This window comes from Ptychodera flava, chromosome 15, assembly GCF_041260155.1.
Source record: "Ptychodera flava strain L36383 chromosome 15, AS_Pfla_20210202, whole genome shotgun sequence".
NCBI lineage: Eukaryota > Metazoa > Hemichordata > Enteropneusta > Ptychoderidae > Ptychodera > Ptychodera flava.
Window position 1 is genome coordinate 28,360,582 of NC_091942.1, and position 15,876 is coordinate 28,376,457.

The 15,876-nt window shown below is 42.5% G+C and overlaps 1 protein-coding gene across 2 annotated transcripts in view; it reads right to left on the reverse strand.

Moving 5' to 3' along the window:
- Window positions 1-15,876, reverse strand: part of LOC139151766 (thiosulfate transporter TsuA-like) — a 30,915-nt gene that overhangs the window by 12,450 nt on the left and 2,589 nt on the right. The window contains exon 1 of one of the 2 annotated variants that reach the window (XM_070724745.1): window positions 9,114-9,623. In XM_070724745.1, the coding sequence (XP_070580846.1) occupies window positions 9,114-9,447 (334 nt within the window). In that variant the 5' untranslated portion in view covers window positions 9,448-9,623. Of the gene's footprint in view, window positions 1-9,113; window positions 9,624-15,876 lie in introns of those variants that run through there. The other variant, XM_070724746.1, reaches the window with a different exon arrangement.

Genomic DNA, 15,876 nt, shown 5'->3' on the forward strand with positions numbered 1-15,876 from the left:
AGAGTCTGATTGGTAGAAGGATAACACATAGGCTCTGCTTAGTCCTATTAATAATGTTCAAATGATGTGTCATTTGTTCTCCGACATTCTCCCGGCGACGAAAGATAATCTTGAACACTTTCAATATGAATTATCAATAAATGATTCGTTTGAACAAAAAACTCAGAATTTCAGAGAGTTAATTGACTCAACAGTTACAACAATTTATGAAAGTTCGGATATTCTCATCCTGGCTGCAATGGCTGCATCTCTGGACGGTCTCCCCGACTCGGGCGGGTCATTGTTTTCTCAGCTGAAATTTCTTGCCGATGGATGTCTTCCCGCTCGTTCACATCTTTGTCTTCAGATGATGATAATTCTTGAGAGGCTACCTCAAGGGGGTATAACTTGTGTATAGGGCGGTTGGTGTGTCCCCTGGCGGTGGAGATTTCAGCTGATCGCACCAACTTGTCACGTCCATAAACAAGTCTCTTCACAGTCCCGAGCTGCCATTTCATCCTACGATCGATATCACTATGGATCAGTACCACATCTCCCACTTTAATTACATTGTGCTTGTTTCCGGAACCGGAGTGACGTTCTCTCAAAGCTGTCAAATACTCGGTTGACCACCGCTTCCAGAACTGTTGTTGGAGATTTGACAAATGTGCGTAACGTCTGTTAACATCATTGTGGTTTCCAAAAGTCGGGTCTTCGATTTCTTCATCGGAGACTGTGATGTATGGTAGTGAGGTTAAGCTTCTACCATGTAACAGGTGATTTGGGGTCAGGCTAACGTCATCATCCGCACTGGATGAAACGAAGGTGAGTGGGCGATCATTTAATACAGTCTCAATTTCGGTGACGACGGTAGCAAGCTCATCATACGTGATGAATGATCGACCGAGAACCTTTTAATCGCATTCTTCGTGAGACTTATGAGCCGCTCCCAAAAGCCGCCAAACCACGGCGCACGTTTGGGTATGAAAGTCCATTTCACTCGCTGAGAGAGAGATAATCTCGAACATCAGGCGTGTCGAGCAAGGAGCGTATCTCCTCGGCTCCAGAGATGTACGTCGAGGCGTTGTCGGATAACATTCGGCTAGGCAGGGATCGTCTTGCAGCAAAACGGCGAAACGCGAGTAGAAATGTTTTAGTCGTCAAATCCGGTACCAATTCCAAGTGTATGGCCCGTGTAACCGCACAGGTAAACAGGCACACGTATGCCTTGTTTTGTTTACCATCAATAGCTTGGTGAGGAGAGCCCCCGTGAAGTCGACCCCCGTCACACTGAATGGAGGGGTGATGTTCACGCGATATGCAGGCAGCGGAGCTTGGACTGGGTTAGTGTACGGCTTTCCTTCAACTTTCAGACAGGTAACACAGTTGTGAAGAATCTTGCTAACGATACGTCGTATTTTCGGTATCCAGTACTGTTGACGAATTTTGTGTTACAGTCGACTGGACTCCTCCATGGAATACGCGTTCGTGTGCTTTCAGAACGACCAGTTTAGTGAATTCATGGTGGGAAGGCAGCAACGCTGGAAATTTCGTGACATAGTCCAATGCTGCATTGTGTACACGGCTGCCACATCGAAGTGTGCCCTCGTTATCGAGAAATAGGTTAAGTTGTTGAACCAACGGTCCGAACCTCTTCACATTCATCCTCATGGAATGAATAGTGTCTGTATATATCTCAGATTGTACGTCTTTAATCCAGATCTGTTCAGCATGTCGTATCTCGTCCGGTGAGACTGCTCCTGACGGCGTGTCTCTCTTTCGCTGCAGTCGAGATTTGAAACGAAATACATACGAAGTAACGCGGAATAGTTTGTCTACGAGCTGAAACGAGTAATGTCCACCGCGTATTGTATGCCAACGTCAATTGCGGGGTCGATTTCCGTATTTGATGAGCCGATGTTCTCAGTGGATCGGCGAGAAAGATCCTCAACGTGTTGCATTTTATCGGCAACCTCAGCATCGATTTGTGTGTGAGGCTCGATCATGAAGTCGTCCGTTGTAGCGATATGGTGCACTGCGCTATCAAACAGTTCACAGATTGGCCAGTCTCCATTTTCTTTCAACCAAGTAGGGCCGTTCCACCATAGAGTAGAATTGGCTAGTTGATCAGAAGTAATGCCTCGAGTTAACAAATCAGCTGGGTTGTCAGCGGAGGGGCAATATTTGTAGATGTGACGAAAACCATTGATCTCTCTGACGCGATTGCTTACGAAGATCGGCAGCTTCTTGACACTGTTGATCCAATACAACGCAATTTGACTGTCCGACCAGAGATACCGCTGTGTAATGTTTATCTTGCCGGAGAGAGCGTTTATTACGAATTTGCTGAGTCGAGTGCCAATCAGGGCGGCCATCAGTTCTAACCGAGGCAGTGACAAATCGGACGTTGGAGCGACGCGTGCCTTGGCCATAACGATAGAAGTTTCACTTGAACTGCGGAGATAAACTACAGCTCCGTAGGCGGTAGTGCTGGCGTCAGCGAAAACATGAACTTCGCAGTCGTCGTTATCTTTATTCCCTGAGAAGTATTGGCGGTTTATTGTCGTCTTGCGTGTAGCATTCAAGTCCGCTGCGATCTGTATCCATTGAGAGTTCAATTCAGCATCGAGCGGTTCGTCCCAAGGGAGCCCGCGTTTCCATAGTGACTGCACAAAGAGTTTAGCTTTGATGTGAACTGGAGCTACGAAGCCCAGTGGGTCGTACAGTGTAGCGGAGGAACTGAGAACATCTCGTTTCGTTATCAATTCATTTGGAATAGGCTCGCTATTATTTTCTGAGTAGGTCATCGTGTCGCTTTCTGGTTCCCAACGCAGGCCGAGTACTGGTACATCACGAGAGGGTTCGTAGATATCGTCCTGTTTTGCGAGTTCACATAGTCGTTCACTGTTGGACGTCCATGAGCGCAGCTTGAACCCACACGACTGCATGAGGTGGTTTGCGTCGTTGTAATATGACACGGCCTTTTCATCAGACTTGGCACCGTCTATCACATTGTCAACATAAATTATGTTTGAGGTCATCAGCAGTCGGTATGGAGGCATTACTTTCCAAGTGAGTCTTGATTACAGCGTTGAGCATGAATGGGGAACAAGCCGCCCCAAACAGAACAGACTTGAATTGATAAACATCAAATGGACTTTCGGGATCACGAATGTCCGATAACCAAGAAATTTGGTGTATTGACGCTCGTCTTCCTCTAGACGTATGTTTAAGATGCCTTTTCAATGTCACTGACGAAAGCGATTCGGTTAGCGCGAAATCGTAGCAAAATGGCAGGTAAATCATTGATTAATGACGGCCCAGTTTGAAGACAGTCGTTTAGACTTGCCGAGTCAGCATTTTGTTTGCTACTGCAGTCGTATACAATACGTATTGGAGTGGTAACTGAGTCCTTCTTGACAGCTCGATGCGGCAAATAATGTCCTTCAGTTTTGTTGTCATCTTGAATCTTCTCGACGAAGTCTCGGCGCAGTTGATCGGTGATGATATCGTCATATCTCTTCGTTAAGTCAGGGCCAAACGGCGAACCATAGCGCGCGTGCGATTTTCAGTTGCCGCATAGTTTGAAGGCAGTGGCGGATGATCAGTTTTCCATGTAAACGGGCAATGTATTTACCATTTTCAACACGTAGATGAGTGTCCCGATATGTTTCGAAGTCGGTATTTTCATCATTTTGCGAGTCTGCCTTCACTCCGATGAGCTCTAAATTCCACCAGTTTCGTATGTCATCGTCGGTGTGTGTTTCTACTTCACGTGATGAATATTAATGTCAGAGTCCAATTTCCCACGCTTTCCAGTAGGACCGGACAACAAGTAGCCGAACTTAGATGATATTGCAGTTGGACCTGCCCCGCGCACGATATGGTTTCCAACAAAGTTCCAATATTGATCAGCTCCGATGAGTACATCAATTTCCATAGTTTTAACATTGGAAACAGGGTGGGCAAGCTTTAATCCCCGTAGATGGTCTGAGTTGAGTATTTCTGCTGACACGTGGTTGAATAGGTTGGACGAAATCTCGGGAATTATCAGGGCGTTGACAGTACTGGTATGCCCATTCTGTTCGTGCAAAGTTACCATTGCACTTTTCATGGAATGAATTTGTTTCGAATTGTCCCCGAATGTTGACAGGCTCACGTTCTCATGAGTGTCCGATTTCAAGTTGAGTTTGTCAGCAAATCGCTGCGTGATAAAAGTTCTGTTGGACCCATCGTCGAACAGCACGGTAGCGTTGATAGGTTTCCTATCGCCGACCGACATAGGAATGACTGCCGTCTTGAGGAGAACCGATCCGTTGGGTGTAGATTTCCCCTTTGTGTCGTCTGTCTTCGCCAATGCCACATGAACTTCAGAAGTTCCCTTTTTCTCAGACGTTGTAGCTGATTTGGTGTCATGATGAAGGGTAGAGTGATGTTTACGCTTGCAGATCTTGCAAGTGTAACGAGACTTGCAATCGCTCACGCGATGCTTTCCAAGGCAATTGTAACAGAGACGATCGCGTTTGACAATGTCTAAGCGACGTTTCGGGTCGGTGACAACTTGGCAATCACTTGTGTAGTGATTTCCCTTACAAAACACGCATGTTTTGATTCTCAAAGGCTTTGTTGTGCGCGTAGATGCGGCCCTAGTATGAAATGAAGCGGTCATATTAGGCTGTGTTGCTGTGTCCGCAACCGATAACTCATCGAGTGGAACTCCGGCTTGAATGGCGTCGATTTCCCGTAGGATGGCTTTGCGCAACTCTGGTAAAGTCCAAGCCTTGTTTCCGTGATCTCTTGCAATCTGTTTCCGAATATTGTTAGGTAGTTTATCTCGAATCATGGGAATGAGAAGTTCTCCATAAGCGTTCTCTTCTTTGCCAAGTGATTGTAAACCGCGAATATGACTTTCTAATGTGTCATAAAACAATCTCAGACTGTTAATGTCACTCGTAGGTTGAGGAATCTGCCACAGTGCAGTCATGTGCGCATCGATGATCAAATGATTCTGTCCGTAGCGTTCGATGAGTAGCTCTAAAGCATGGTCGTAATTGGAGTTTGTCAAGGCGAGACCGCTAATCGTACGGGCAGCTTCATCAGTTAAAACGCTGCGTAAGTATGTGAACTTTTGAATGTTCTCGAGGTTCTTATCATTATGGATGGACGATTTGAAAGTGTCGTAGAAACTCACCCACTCGAGTACGTTTCCTGAGAAAGTTTTCAGCTGTAGTTTCGGTAATGCGACCGTTTTCTTCGATGTGTCTTGAGTAGCGGTGTCGGAGTTCGCCGATGGGCCAGTCCATTGTTCGGTTTGTTGTTTTTGATGAAATCAGTGATCTTGTCGTTTCTCTCGAATATCTCGGACATGTAGTCGCCGGATTCTTGGCTCGCAGCATCGTAGCTTGCTTCATCCGTATTATCTAAGATATCTTCTTCGATCTTAGTTAAAGATTCGTATTTCTGAGTCAGTTGAGTGTTCAATGCTGTGAGTATCCTGTGAGCTTCAGTCTTGTTCTCAGCTGCAGCGAACGTTGATGTGAGTTGTTCTGCACGGTTGAACAGCCTCGTCATTTGGGCACGTTGTCCCCTGCGCTTGAGTTTCAACTTGGCCAATTTCGTTGCCAGTTGCTCGGCTTGAGTTGGTTGCTGCTCCTCGTCAGACATCCTAATCCTGGTCTCGGCACCAAAAAATGTCGTGATGGGGTTTTATGATCAAGGTTCTTGTCTGACTTATACACAGAACTGCGAACGACACCAGTTCATGCTGAGAACACAAGCTTTATTACTGAACACGCCATGAGAAAAAAAAGGCGCCAACCGGAACACAACGTAGTAGCAATTACATATAAAGGTGCCAAAGCGCATGCACCGAATGTAATAGAACACCAAAGGATAAACATTTTTTTGGCGGGAGATTTATAGTCCACAGTCATTGGATGAAAGTTACCGAAGAGTCTGATTGGTAGAAGGATAACACATAGGCTCTGCTTAGTCCTATTAATAATGCTCAAATGATGTGTCATTTGTTCTCCGACAAACCCATTTATTAAATGAGTTTACTGAATGTAATGAATATGTATATGTAATGTACGTACATGTACATTACAAAAACATGCAACAAATATGTATTTGTATAAATTATAAATAGACGCATTTACACGTAGACGAAATATAAATAATCTAAACAAGAACACTTAGGTCGCATTATTATCGAGTCTCTGAAGTGACAAACGAGGGTGCAGACATAAGCGATTCTCTGTCTACGACGACGATTTCTCATCCAAGACAACACCAATAAAAATTCAAAATCTAATCCAGAGATGTTGGCCGCTGTCCATAGACAGCCTCGTTCCCGAACGATAATAATCGTGGTCGCGTGACGCTACCACTGTCAACAACATTCCATTCCTAGACGGGGTTTCTTTTGGTTTCTGGAGAATGAGCGCGAGCAAAGACAACCTAATTACAATCATTTCAACCAACCTGCGATCTTTTACTCAAACACCACAGCTATTCTTTCCGTTTTACTTGGTTTTGTTTAGTTTGTTCGCATGTTTTGATCACTTTAACCGATCGATACTGTCAAACACACCTGAAAGGTTTGGTTTGTGTTCACGAGGAGGCTAATTACGATTTTGATTGTTCGTTTGCGTGATTGGGTCTTGTTATGCTTTCCTGGTCAGTAGTTCATCGTGGACATAACGTGGCGGAAAGAATGTTTTCTTTCAACTGTCAGAGCGCAAAGCAAGACATCGCGATGAATACGGCCGAGAGGAATTCTGCGGAGTCAGTATTTCTTGTGAAGTCAGAAGCGAAACTTTGGGCAAGCTAAAAGGGCTACTTCGTATGATTAACTGATATGTACGGTAGCATAATCGTCGAGGTAGACTGCGACTCTAACCAAAGAAAGGCCTAATATGCCTTTCCAGTGCTCAATATCCGAAATAATTTTATTCAATTATGCATATTACTGACAATTATGCGAGTATGCAAATCAACCGAAACCGAATCGTTATCAATGGCGAGCATTCATTGGCTAAACATTATGCATTATGTAGATCAGCCAACGTTTTATAAGTCAATAATATTTTTACTGGATGATGCATTTTTACAGAATATCTTTTTGTGATCGATATTTGTTATCATCATCATCTTGTCTCACAAAAACCTTTACATCAAGGACGTAATCGCAGATGTAAGTCAAATTATTGATTATGCAAATTAATTTATTATAATTTATTCAAGTCACGCCCATCAATACTTGTCAAGCATCATGTTTTGCCTACAATCATTGTCCATGCTTGACAGTTTAACTTTATTCCTTTGGTTATTGCAACCAAATTTAATGAATAATTAATTAACATATGAAGAAAAATATTAATTAAATCGATACCATTTGCAAAATGCAAACGTGACATAAAAATTACCATACGGAAACGCAAGACGCGGGTGGTGTCCCTAGGGACTCATGACAAAGAATCGTTTCTTCGCGTTGCGCCGAAAAGTATGTACCCGAGAAGCGTGAAGCACTACTTAAGCTTGCATGAAGAATATGCAAGCATTGAAGTTCGTCGTTGAAAAGTACATAAGTGCAAGGCAAATGTTTAATTCAAGAAATTTTATGATTGGACATTTAAAGGATATTTTACGAACAAACATTGTATATGATCAAAATGGCCGCCAGTTTCGAGAAATTCGTGATTATCGAAAACGACGAGTTGACGCGTGTGGTGTCTATTTCCTCGACTTTGCTCACGATGAGCCGATCATTGGCAGTGAATGTACAATACACTGCGAAACCAAAATATGTCTTTGAAGATAACCTATTGGTCAGGAGGAAATGTCCACTTAAAGTCTCCTTTAAATTTGTCCTTCTGTCTGAATCGAGGAGGCGTTACGCATTTGTAGTTTTCTGCCAACTTTAGGCTATTTCATTATTTATTAAACAATTATCGACACTCGGCAGCTTTGAGACGATGGCCCCATTCGCCGGACCATTCCACAACATCCTTCTGATAGAATTCGTTCTAATTTTAATAGTTTCAGCACCTTGGTGCCGACAAGTGAGGTAAAATTTGATTAGCGAATTCATTCAGTGGACATGAAATAATCATAAGAAGCTATGACTTTGTGTTGGGTTTCGCACACGCACCCGGGTAGTCGTTATAGAACCGATCGATTGATGAGTCTTGCTCACCCTGAGGCGAAGCTTTCGGGTATACGATGACACTTTCGTGTACCTGCGGACACCGAAGAATCCCGCAAATTTAAATCTTCCGACTGTCATACCCAGTCATTGACTAGGCAAGAATGAGTCTCCATAGCAACTGGCTGTAAGCGCAGTGCCTATGGTATAGGCACAACTACGAACGACACGAGTCTCTGATGACGTTAATGCGTGGATTAGTGGATTAGACTCGAACTGCGCAGAAGTTCGAAACCCCACGTTACCGTAACGAAGCCGCCGCGCAAACAGCACCGTTCAAGTACAATAACAAGTCACAAACACAACACTGTAATCACCACTTAACTTGGCCATTGGCCTTAAATCATGACTCGGGTAAAATCGGACGGGTACATAACGAAGGAAGGGGGCAAACTGAAAAAAACCAACATTATCATAACGTTTAAATATTAAACCCTTTGGCACTCAGACTAACGTCACGTTAGCTCTATGACCACGATCAATATCTCTTCCCATGACGTACAAAGTTCCACCTCTATCTTGTAGCTGAGCTTATGAGGAGAACTTGAGAAGCCGGGGACACAAACGTGTTTCGTTCTAATTTTACATCGCTTTCAATCTAATTTCCCGATTAAACCGATCTGGCAATTAGCGGGCGGTGCGTTGTTTTTCCCCGTGAATTTCCCAATCCTTGTTTATTGGTCAACGTCGCCCGCGGAAAATACTCGCCGAGGGCAACAAGCAACGCTCAGTAAATAACAACAGTAAGCTTAAAAACAATACACCTACCTAGCAAACAAATAAGCAAAGGACGACAAAAGATTGAAGTAATTAAGAGAAGTAAAAACATTGAAAGAGGTAGACTTGAAAATCAGGATGCAAGAATACAACACTTGACAACTTGATGACCAAAAGTCTACTTTTTAAATTGAAATTCTACTGAACTTACCTCTGCTCTTCTCCAACGCAATGCCGAAGATTACTCCAGCCAGGAAACACAATGATAGCTGCAACAACACCTTCCACCAGACGCTTCCCTTCTCGCCCATGGAAACCAACTCGGCGCTTGAGCCCTTGCCATGCCCGCTCTCCAGGTCCCCCTCTCCGCATTTGGAGTAACCGTTCCCGGTGACACCGTTCGACTTCTCGGAAGATTTGCTGCTGGCGATGAACCCGGAGTCGCTGACGTTATCTGTCCAAGCAAGACGGGTAGGAGAGAGAGTAGAACGAGAGTCAGATTGCGAGAGATCCGAAGGCGTCTCCGTATCTCGCGGAGTCGTCATTTTGCACCTTTCATAGGCCTGGGGCTCCAGAGCAGGCACGCAAAGCGATCCACGTAAGGCCTACGGTCCAATGTACCAATCGCTCAATAAACTACCTTCAACCACATTGTTCTTTATTGATGGCTATGCAACCGATAGAAGTAAACCCCGGTTTTGTGAACGCTATGGAGATCTGCACCGGCGCATGATGTCACGTGACTAGCATCGGTGATTCTAGTGCACCGAAAGTAGATCACCTGACTCGGTAATCCTACAGCACTGTGTAGCCTTAGCAACATGATTTACAAGGTTCCATAATTTGTATTTTTCCCCTCCAAGTACACAAGATTCTATAATACATAAACGTGATCGAAATAATCTATCCGCTGTTGACCAATCCATTCGTTCAAGTGTCCAAGCTTTTTTTGTCCTGAAGTGTTACATCAGATATGCTAATTACGGCTAAAAACTTTTTATCGTTGCGTTGTGTTGTTTCTACATTTTCACGGTGGCCCACTTTTAGTGTCCAGAAAGGTCAAGGTCGAGGTCGCCGAACGAGGGTTGATTTCCAAGGCAATAGCCAATAGCCGGTTTCTTCGCATTGGTATAGGCAAACAAATATAACTGTAATCATGTATTCCTTGGCTACAGACCATTATTGCGCCCGGGAAGGCGAGAAAATACTTGAGGTAAAGGTCAGTGAGTGACCAGCATGATTCCAACATCTCAACATTCCTGGTCTGTTGTCTTTCAATATAAACTGTGCCCTTTTCGTTAACTGACCCCCTTCCCCTCCACCTGCCCGCCAACCAGTCAATTTAAATCATAATTCATTAAACGGGATTTAACAGCTGTGCGCACGAGCAAAGCAACCTTTTTTCGCCCGAAACTGGGATTTCGCTGTTCAAATTACCTTTCATGGCAGTTATGTGATAACGAATGCATGCTGGACGAGCAAACTAGATCGCTAAACCGCCGGATATAGGTTGATAATATTCCGAAGTCGTTGCACATCCCTGGACATGTAATCTCTGTATCGAAGTGACGTACGTTTGGCTGGTGTTTGCAGACACAGGTGGGCTCGCCCGTGTACTAAGCAAACCTTAAGGAAGATCTCTCGTAAAAATTTAATATTAAAATTTTACATTAAGCTGTTCTGAAATCACATCGGTTCGAAAAAATGGTGTATCGACCGAACGGGAAAAGGACAATTCAAGATGACTGAACGACACAAGGTCTTAAAGTTATTATGAATAAATCAAAGGCCCTTTACATTTTCGTGCAATCACAGCCGAGTGAGGTTGACAGTCAATCAATCAATCAATCAATCAAACAATTTATATGGCGCCACTATTCTATCACAGTTCACAGTCACAGTCCCCCCTCTCGCTTCGAAAATTTTGAGAAACTGATGTTTGCAATGGTGCAAACTGAGAGGTATACATGAATTTATTTCGCACCAAAAATTGAGTAACCCCTCTTCTTCCTCTCAACATTTTGAGCAACCCCCAGGCCATAAATAATGACGGCTCCCTAATATCGAAACTTCAAAGGTATGACATTCCGAAAAGGTTAATGTACTCGAACATGTCACCAAGACGATACACATCGTTACCAGAAATTATGTCGAAGTCTCCAATCCATCAGCGGTTGCTTCGTGCTGTTATAAGACGATAGAATGTCGACACTATTCCACGGCCACGAGCCCATCCATAAATGAGCTATTTTCTCATCGAGGGCGTGAGACATTTTAGGCAAAGGTCAAAGGGCAACCAACATGATTCCAAATTTCAACATTCCTGATTTGTTGTCTTCCAATATAGACACTGCCTCGTTTTCGTTGATTGACCGCCCTGATCCGAGCCGGAACGATGCACTCACTGTATAGGTCACAACTCATTATTTGGGACGTATCATCCATATCAGGACTGAGCAACATTAATGTGAATAGCATATTTTTTTCGCCAGAAATTTAGATTTCGCAATTCTATATTCTTCTGTTAATTGCGTCAGTTAGGGCGAGACAATAGTTCAGGTTAAGGTCAAAAGGATTCCCCTAAAGTTCACTGTCCTTTAGAGGTATTGTTTCTCGATATGAATTGGGCACATTGTATTAAACATGGACAGTAGAAACAATTCTATTGTGACCCTTTCTCGCAGAGTAAAAACTTTACACCATCAGTTCATGAAACGGGCTTTGTTATTTTGTTGGTGCGCCCGAACAACTTGAAATCCGCAAAATAAACAGATGCATAAGATGAATAGAGCCATGCCATGGTTCTGTGAAAGTCCAACATTCATAAAAGTGTTTTACGGTGCACTACGCGACAGATAGTCCGGTAACTACTGTTAAAATGGACGGATGTTCTGTCATCGACCGATATTCGTGACAAACTGATCGATCATTTGCGATGACAGTATAATTCATGGAAGCTTTGGCGTAAACTCTTTCCTAACTTTTTCAGGGTAGAATGGCAACTTTTGTATACACTGTTGTCGGAATTGAAAAATAGTGCAATTCTACTAGTAGAGCAACATTTTGCATACTAGTAGAGTAATATTTTGCAAAGCTGTAGAACTGACATATGCCTTTATTACTAATGCCTGTAGCAAGACGACAAGAGCCAGTTTACGGTAGTACTCGCCTCGAAATTGAAAGACTTAAACTTTTGCGCAAACTTTCCTGAATGAAACTTTCAACCATTCTCTTACCAAATCAACAATAAAAATTGGGGGTCACCGTGCAAAGTTTGGAACTAGCGAAACAAATTACCCAACATTATCCGATATTTGAAATTCAAAATGGCCGCTATTCTTGTATTTACTCTATGGGCGAAAAAATAAATTTTGGAAGACGGTGAAAGTTTGTCTTTCTCCAAGAGCTTTAAAATGAGCGCCCACAAGTGGTGGATCAGAAAAGAGTCCGAATATCTGACCCAGAGGCGCATTCTACCTTAAAGATGGGAGCAGAAAAGGGAATGGCTGAAACATCGCCATCTATAGATCAGATTTTAATTTAATTCAAATAGTCTAAGAGTAACTTCAAGACAGAATGCACCTTGGCAAGATCTATTCGATCTCAAATTTTTACGTACTTTTTGGTCCTGCTTGTGTAGCCTTATTTTGAAGACCGTGTAGTTACGTAAAGTTTTTCACCTTCTTATATTTTGAAAATCGAAAATTTAATTTACTCTCATAAAGTTAACAAAGGGATGGCAGCCATTTTGAATTTCGAATTTAATTTTAGGTATTTTGTTTTCTCTAGATAGTACCAAAGTTTGAACAGTGACTCCTGATTCTCGTTTGTGATGTCGAACGAGAATGGTATCAACATTCCCCGAGGAAATTTTGGGAAATATTTTTTTTTAATTTCAAGGCGCATATCATTTTACCTACGGCGACAAAAGCTCCCACCTTTGTCCTTCTGACAATTCATATCGTTCGGAGGCAACTCGTCAATACCACCGCGCTCGGTAAGTTTGAGTTTACAAAGAATCAATATTTAGATCTCAATACTAGTGTGGCGAACCCTGAGGAAGGAGACACCTCGATTCGCATTAAAAAAATTGTTCCCTTTCTTCACGCGAAGCGCGAGTAGAGAATGCCGCAAACAACAGATTGGCTGCTTTCAACATATGAAAATAGTGTGCGTGTTACGAGTTTATTATTAAAGTTCCACTAGCTGTCACTCTTGAAATTTGTTGACCTCAAAATATATTCCTATTCTCTCCTGGTTTTCTCTGAATTCTACCCTCTGAAGAATATTGGTTTTTACTGCACAGGAAACCATTCCTTTGTGAAACATAAATTCAAATTTTCACGGTCATTTTGATTTCCCGCCATTTTCAAACGTTGGTAATATTACTGAGGAAACAGAACATACAATGTCACAGTTGAAAACATTCACCCCTATGCATTACATTGGGCAGTTTATGTGAAGATTTCAGTGCAGATATGCATGGTATCCATGTTTTGCCTTTGCGCATAGAGCTGCGATTTAATGAGTGGGCACACATTCAATCGCAGTGTAATCTTTATCTTGTTCAAAATTGCACATACAGCCCCAGCGGGTAGTTAATAATAAGTGTATACACACATCTATTATAAGTACATTCTCACAAACTTATTGGAGTTTGAAAGTAAAATCAGCTAGTGGGGCTTTAATGTAATTTATGATATGGCGTGTGCGAATATATAAGTAAGCACCACAGGCAACGTTGGTTCAGATTATTGTGTTAGGTCGACAAATATTGTAGAGGGAATCACAATCTCGTACTGTAATTTAAAAGCTGCTTTTTGTGTTGAAACCCATTTTAAAAAATTAAAGCGACGATCAGAATACTCGACGAGTTCAGTATACATGAAATCATGTATATTCAGATCACAGTACAGCGTTATCATACCGTTGTGTTCAGTGTATTTAGACACTTGTACAACGGCCAAAAGTTCGAGTGAAGGTAAAACATGTAAAGCTCAACAAGCACGGGGTCTTACTTGCAGGAACACTGAGGTACAACAGCTGTGTTGACATACTGTTCCGCACTTTTTTCTGCAGATCAGATCAGCTTATAATACTTATTATGATATAAAGTAGCCGACATTAATCCGTGTTTTTACGAACGCTCTACAACAAAACGTTTGACTTTTTCTCATGTTTTCGAATGTGAGTGAACGGAAGGAGACAATAGAGCGACCTTTTTTGGTAACTGTGATTACACCTTCATGAAATACCAGTGATATATCCGTTAATGTCTTCCTAATTTTTTTTCAAACGAAATTTTTTTCATATCATATTAAAGTAATAATAGACTGCCCCAAGTTAGTATAGAATGGCCACGACGCTTAAAGCTAATGTTACTACGTCACATCTAAAGCAACGTGTGTTCAGTAAAATTTACTGTCGACTTGTATGACTGAAAAGGGATCTTACACATTTCATTGATTAGACCAAAAACATAGCTCATCTCGCGGTGTATCTATCTGGACGTACCGCGTCAGAGATTCCTAGCGCCCCCTCGAAAAAAGTATATATACAGAAATTTGGCAGTGCAGTACATACTTCCGAAAAAAGTGTCGAAATATGTAGGATCACGAACAAACGCACTGTATTTTTCTGAACAGTGAACTTATCCGCGTTATCTTTGTGCACGTCAGAATTACCAATGCATTTATATCGATTATTGTGCACCGTCCAAACACTCAAATGAGTGTTCTTTGTATCTACTATGTTATCTGCACGACCTGTGCGTGTTTCACAAAAATGTAAGCGTAACATATAGGCAACTTTCCAACTTGGATGATCTTTCCTGCATAGATAGTCTGACTCTGTTGTTTTCATGTCAGAAGTTGGATCTGATTGATCTTGGTAAGGTCAAAAAACAACGAAATGATGTAAGATTCGTGCAATAATGCAGTTGTTGAAACGCAGAGAGAGGAACAGTATGTTCCTTTCTGTTTTGGAGAGGATGCGTACGACTTCAAAAGAGGCGAAGTCAGAATCCCGTGAAAAGGTGCTTCTTGGCTTTTTGTGAGATGACACGCTGACTAGATTATCTACGAAACCGTGTCTCTAATCGCTGGTGAAGTGTTTGATTGATATCCAGTGCATTCAAAACACCCGGCCTCTCCAAAGGACGTACATTTCATGCTGATTAGGTCCACAAATAAATTCTGTCAGTTCTCTGGAAGATTCATGATCGTCGATGCCTGTGAGGTGTATGAAACTAGAAACGTTTCGACAGAGGTTAACGAAGGTTGGTGATTTATTCTGAAAAGAATTCATACACCCTTTCGCAAAATAGAAAATAGAATTTCAAAAATCTGAGACATGCTTTTTTTCCTCGGGGTACTGACTATTCGATCGTCGATAACGAGAAACAGCCAGCCTGTTTGAAGTTATCCATTTACTGGAAGTGACTAAAGCCAAACCAACATTTTCAGTGAAACGAGATTTCAAAACATGAACATAGTAAATAGAGTAATATGGGATGGGATGTAAGACCTGAATCCGTTCTTATGCTTAAGTTACAGAGGAAACCATAGACACAAATGTTGATATGATATAATAATCTTTACGGCCCTGATATGTGTTTTGCGGACCGATGTTGAACAGCGGAAGGGTCCGAGCGTGCTCGGGCCCGTAAGCCGTACGAACTCGACTCGGTCGTACGGCGTACGGGCCCTTGCGCCGTTCGACCGCGGTTTCGCAAAACCCGTATCAGGGCCGTAAATATTATTTACATTTTTCAACACTGCCTATCGCAATTCAACCCGAGATTTGTTATTTCGGAGTTTTAGAAATAGACTAGTGTTTGTCCCAATGTAAACCATGTAAATACCTTGAGAGGGTGCCAGGGTTATGTGTTAACGGTTTTAAAACAGGTTTCCAGTCAGGGTACGCTAGTAAATACACCTGTCCTACATAAATGACACGACGGCGTCGTAAAGCGC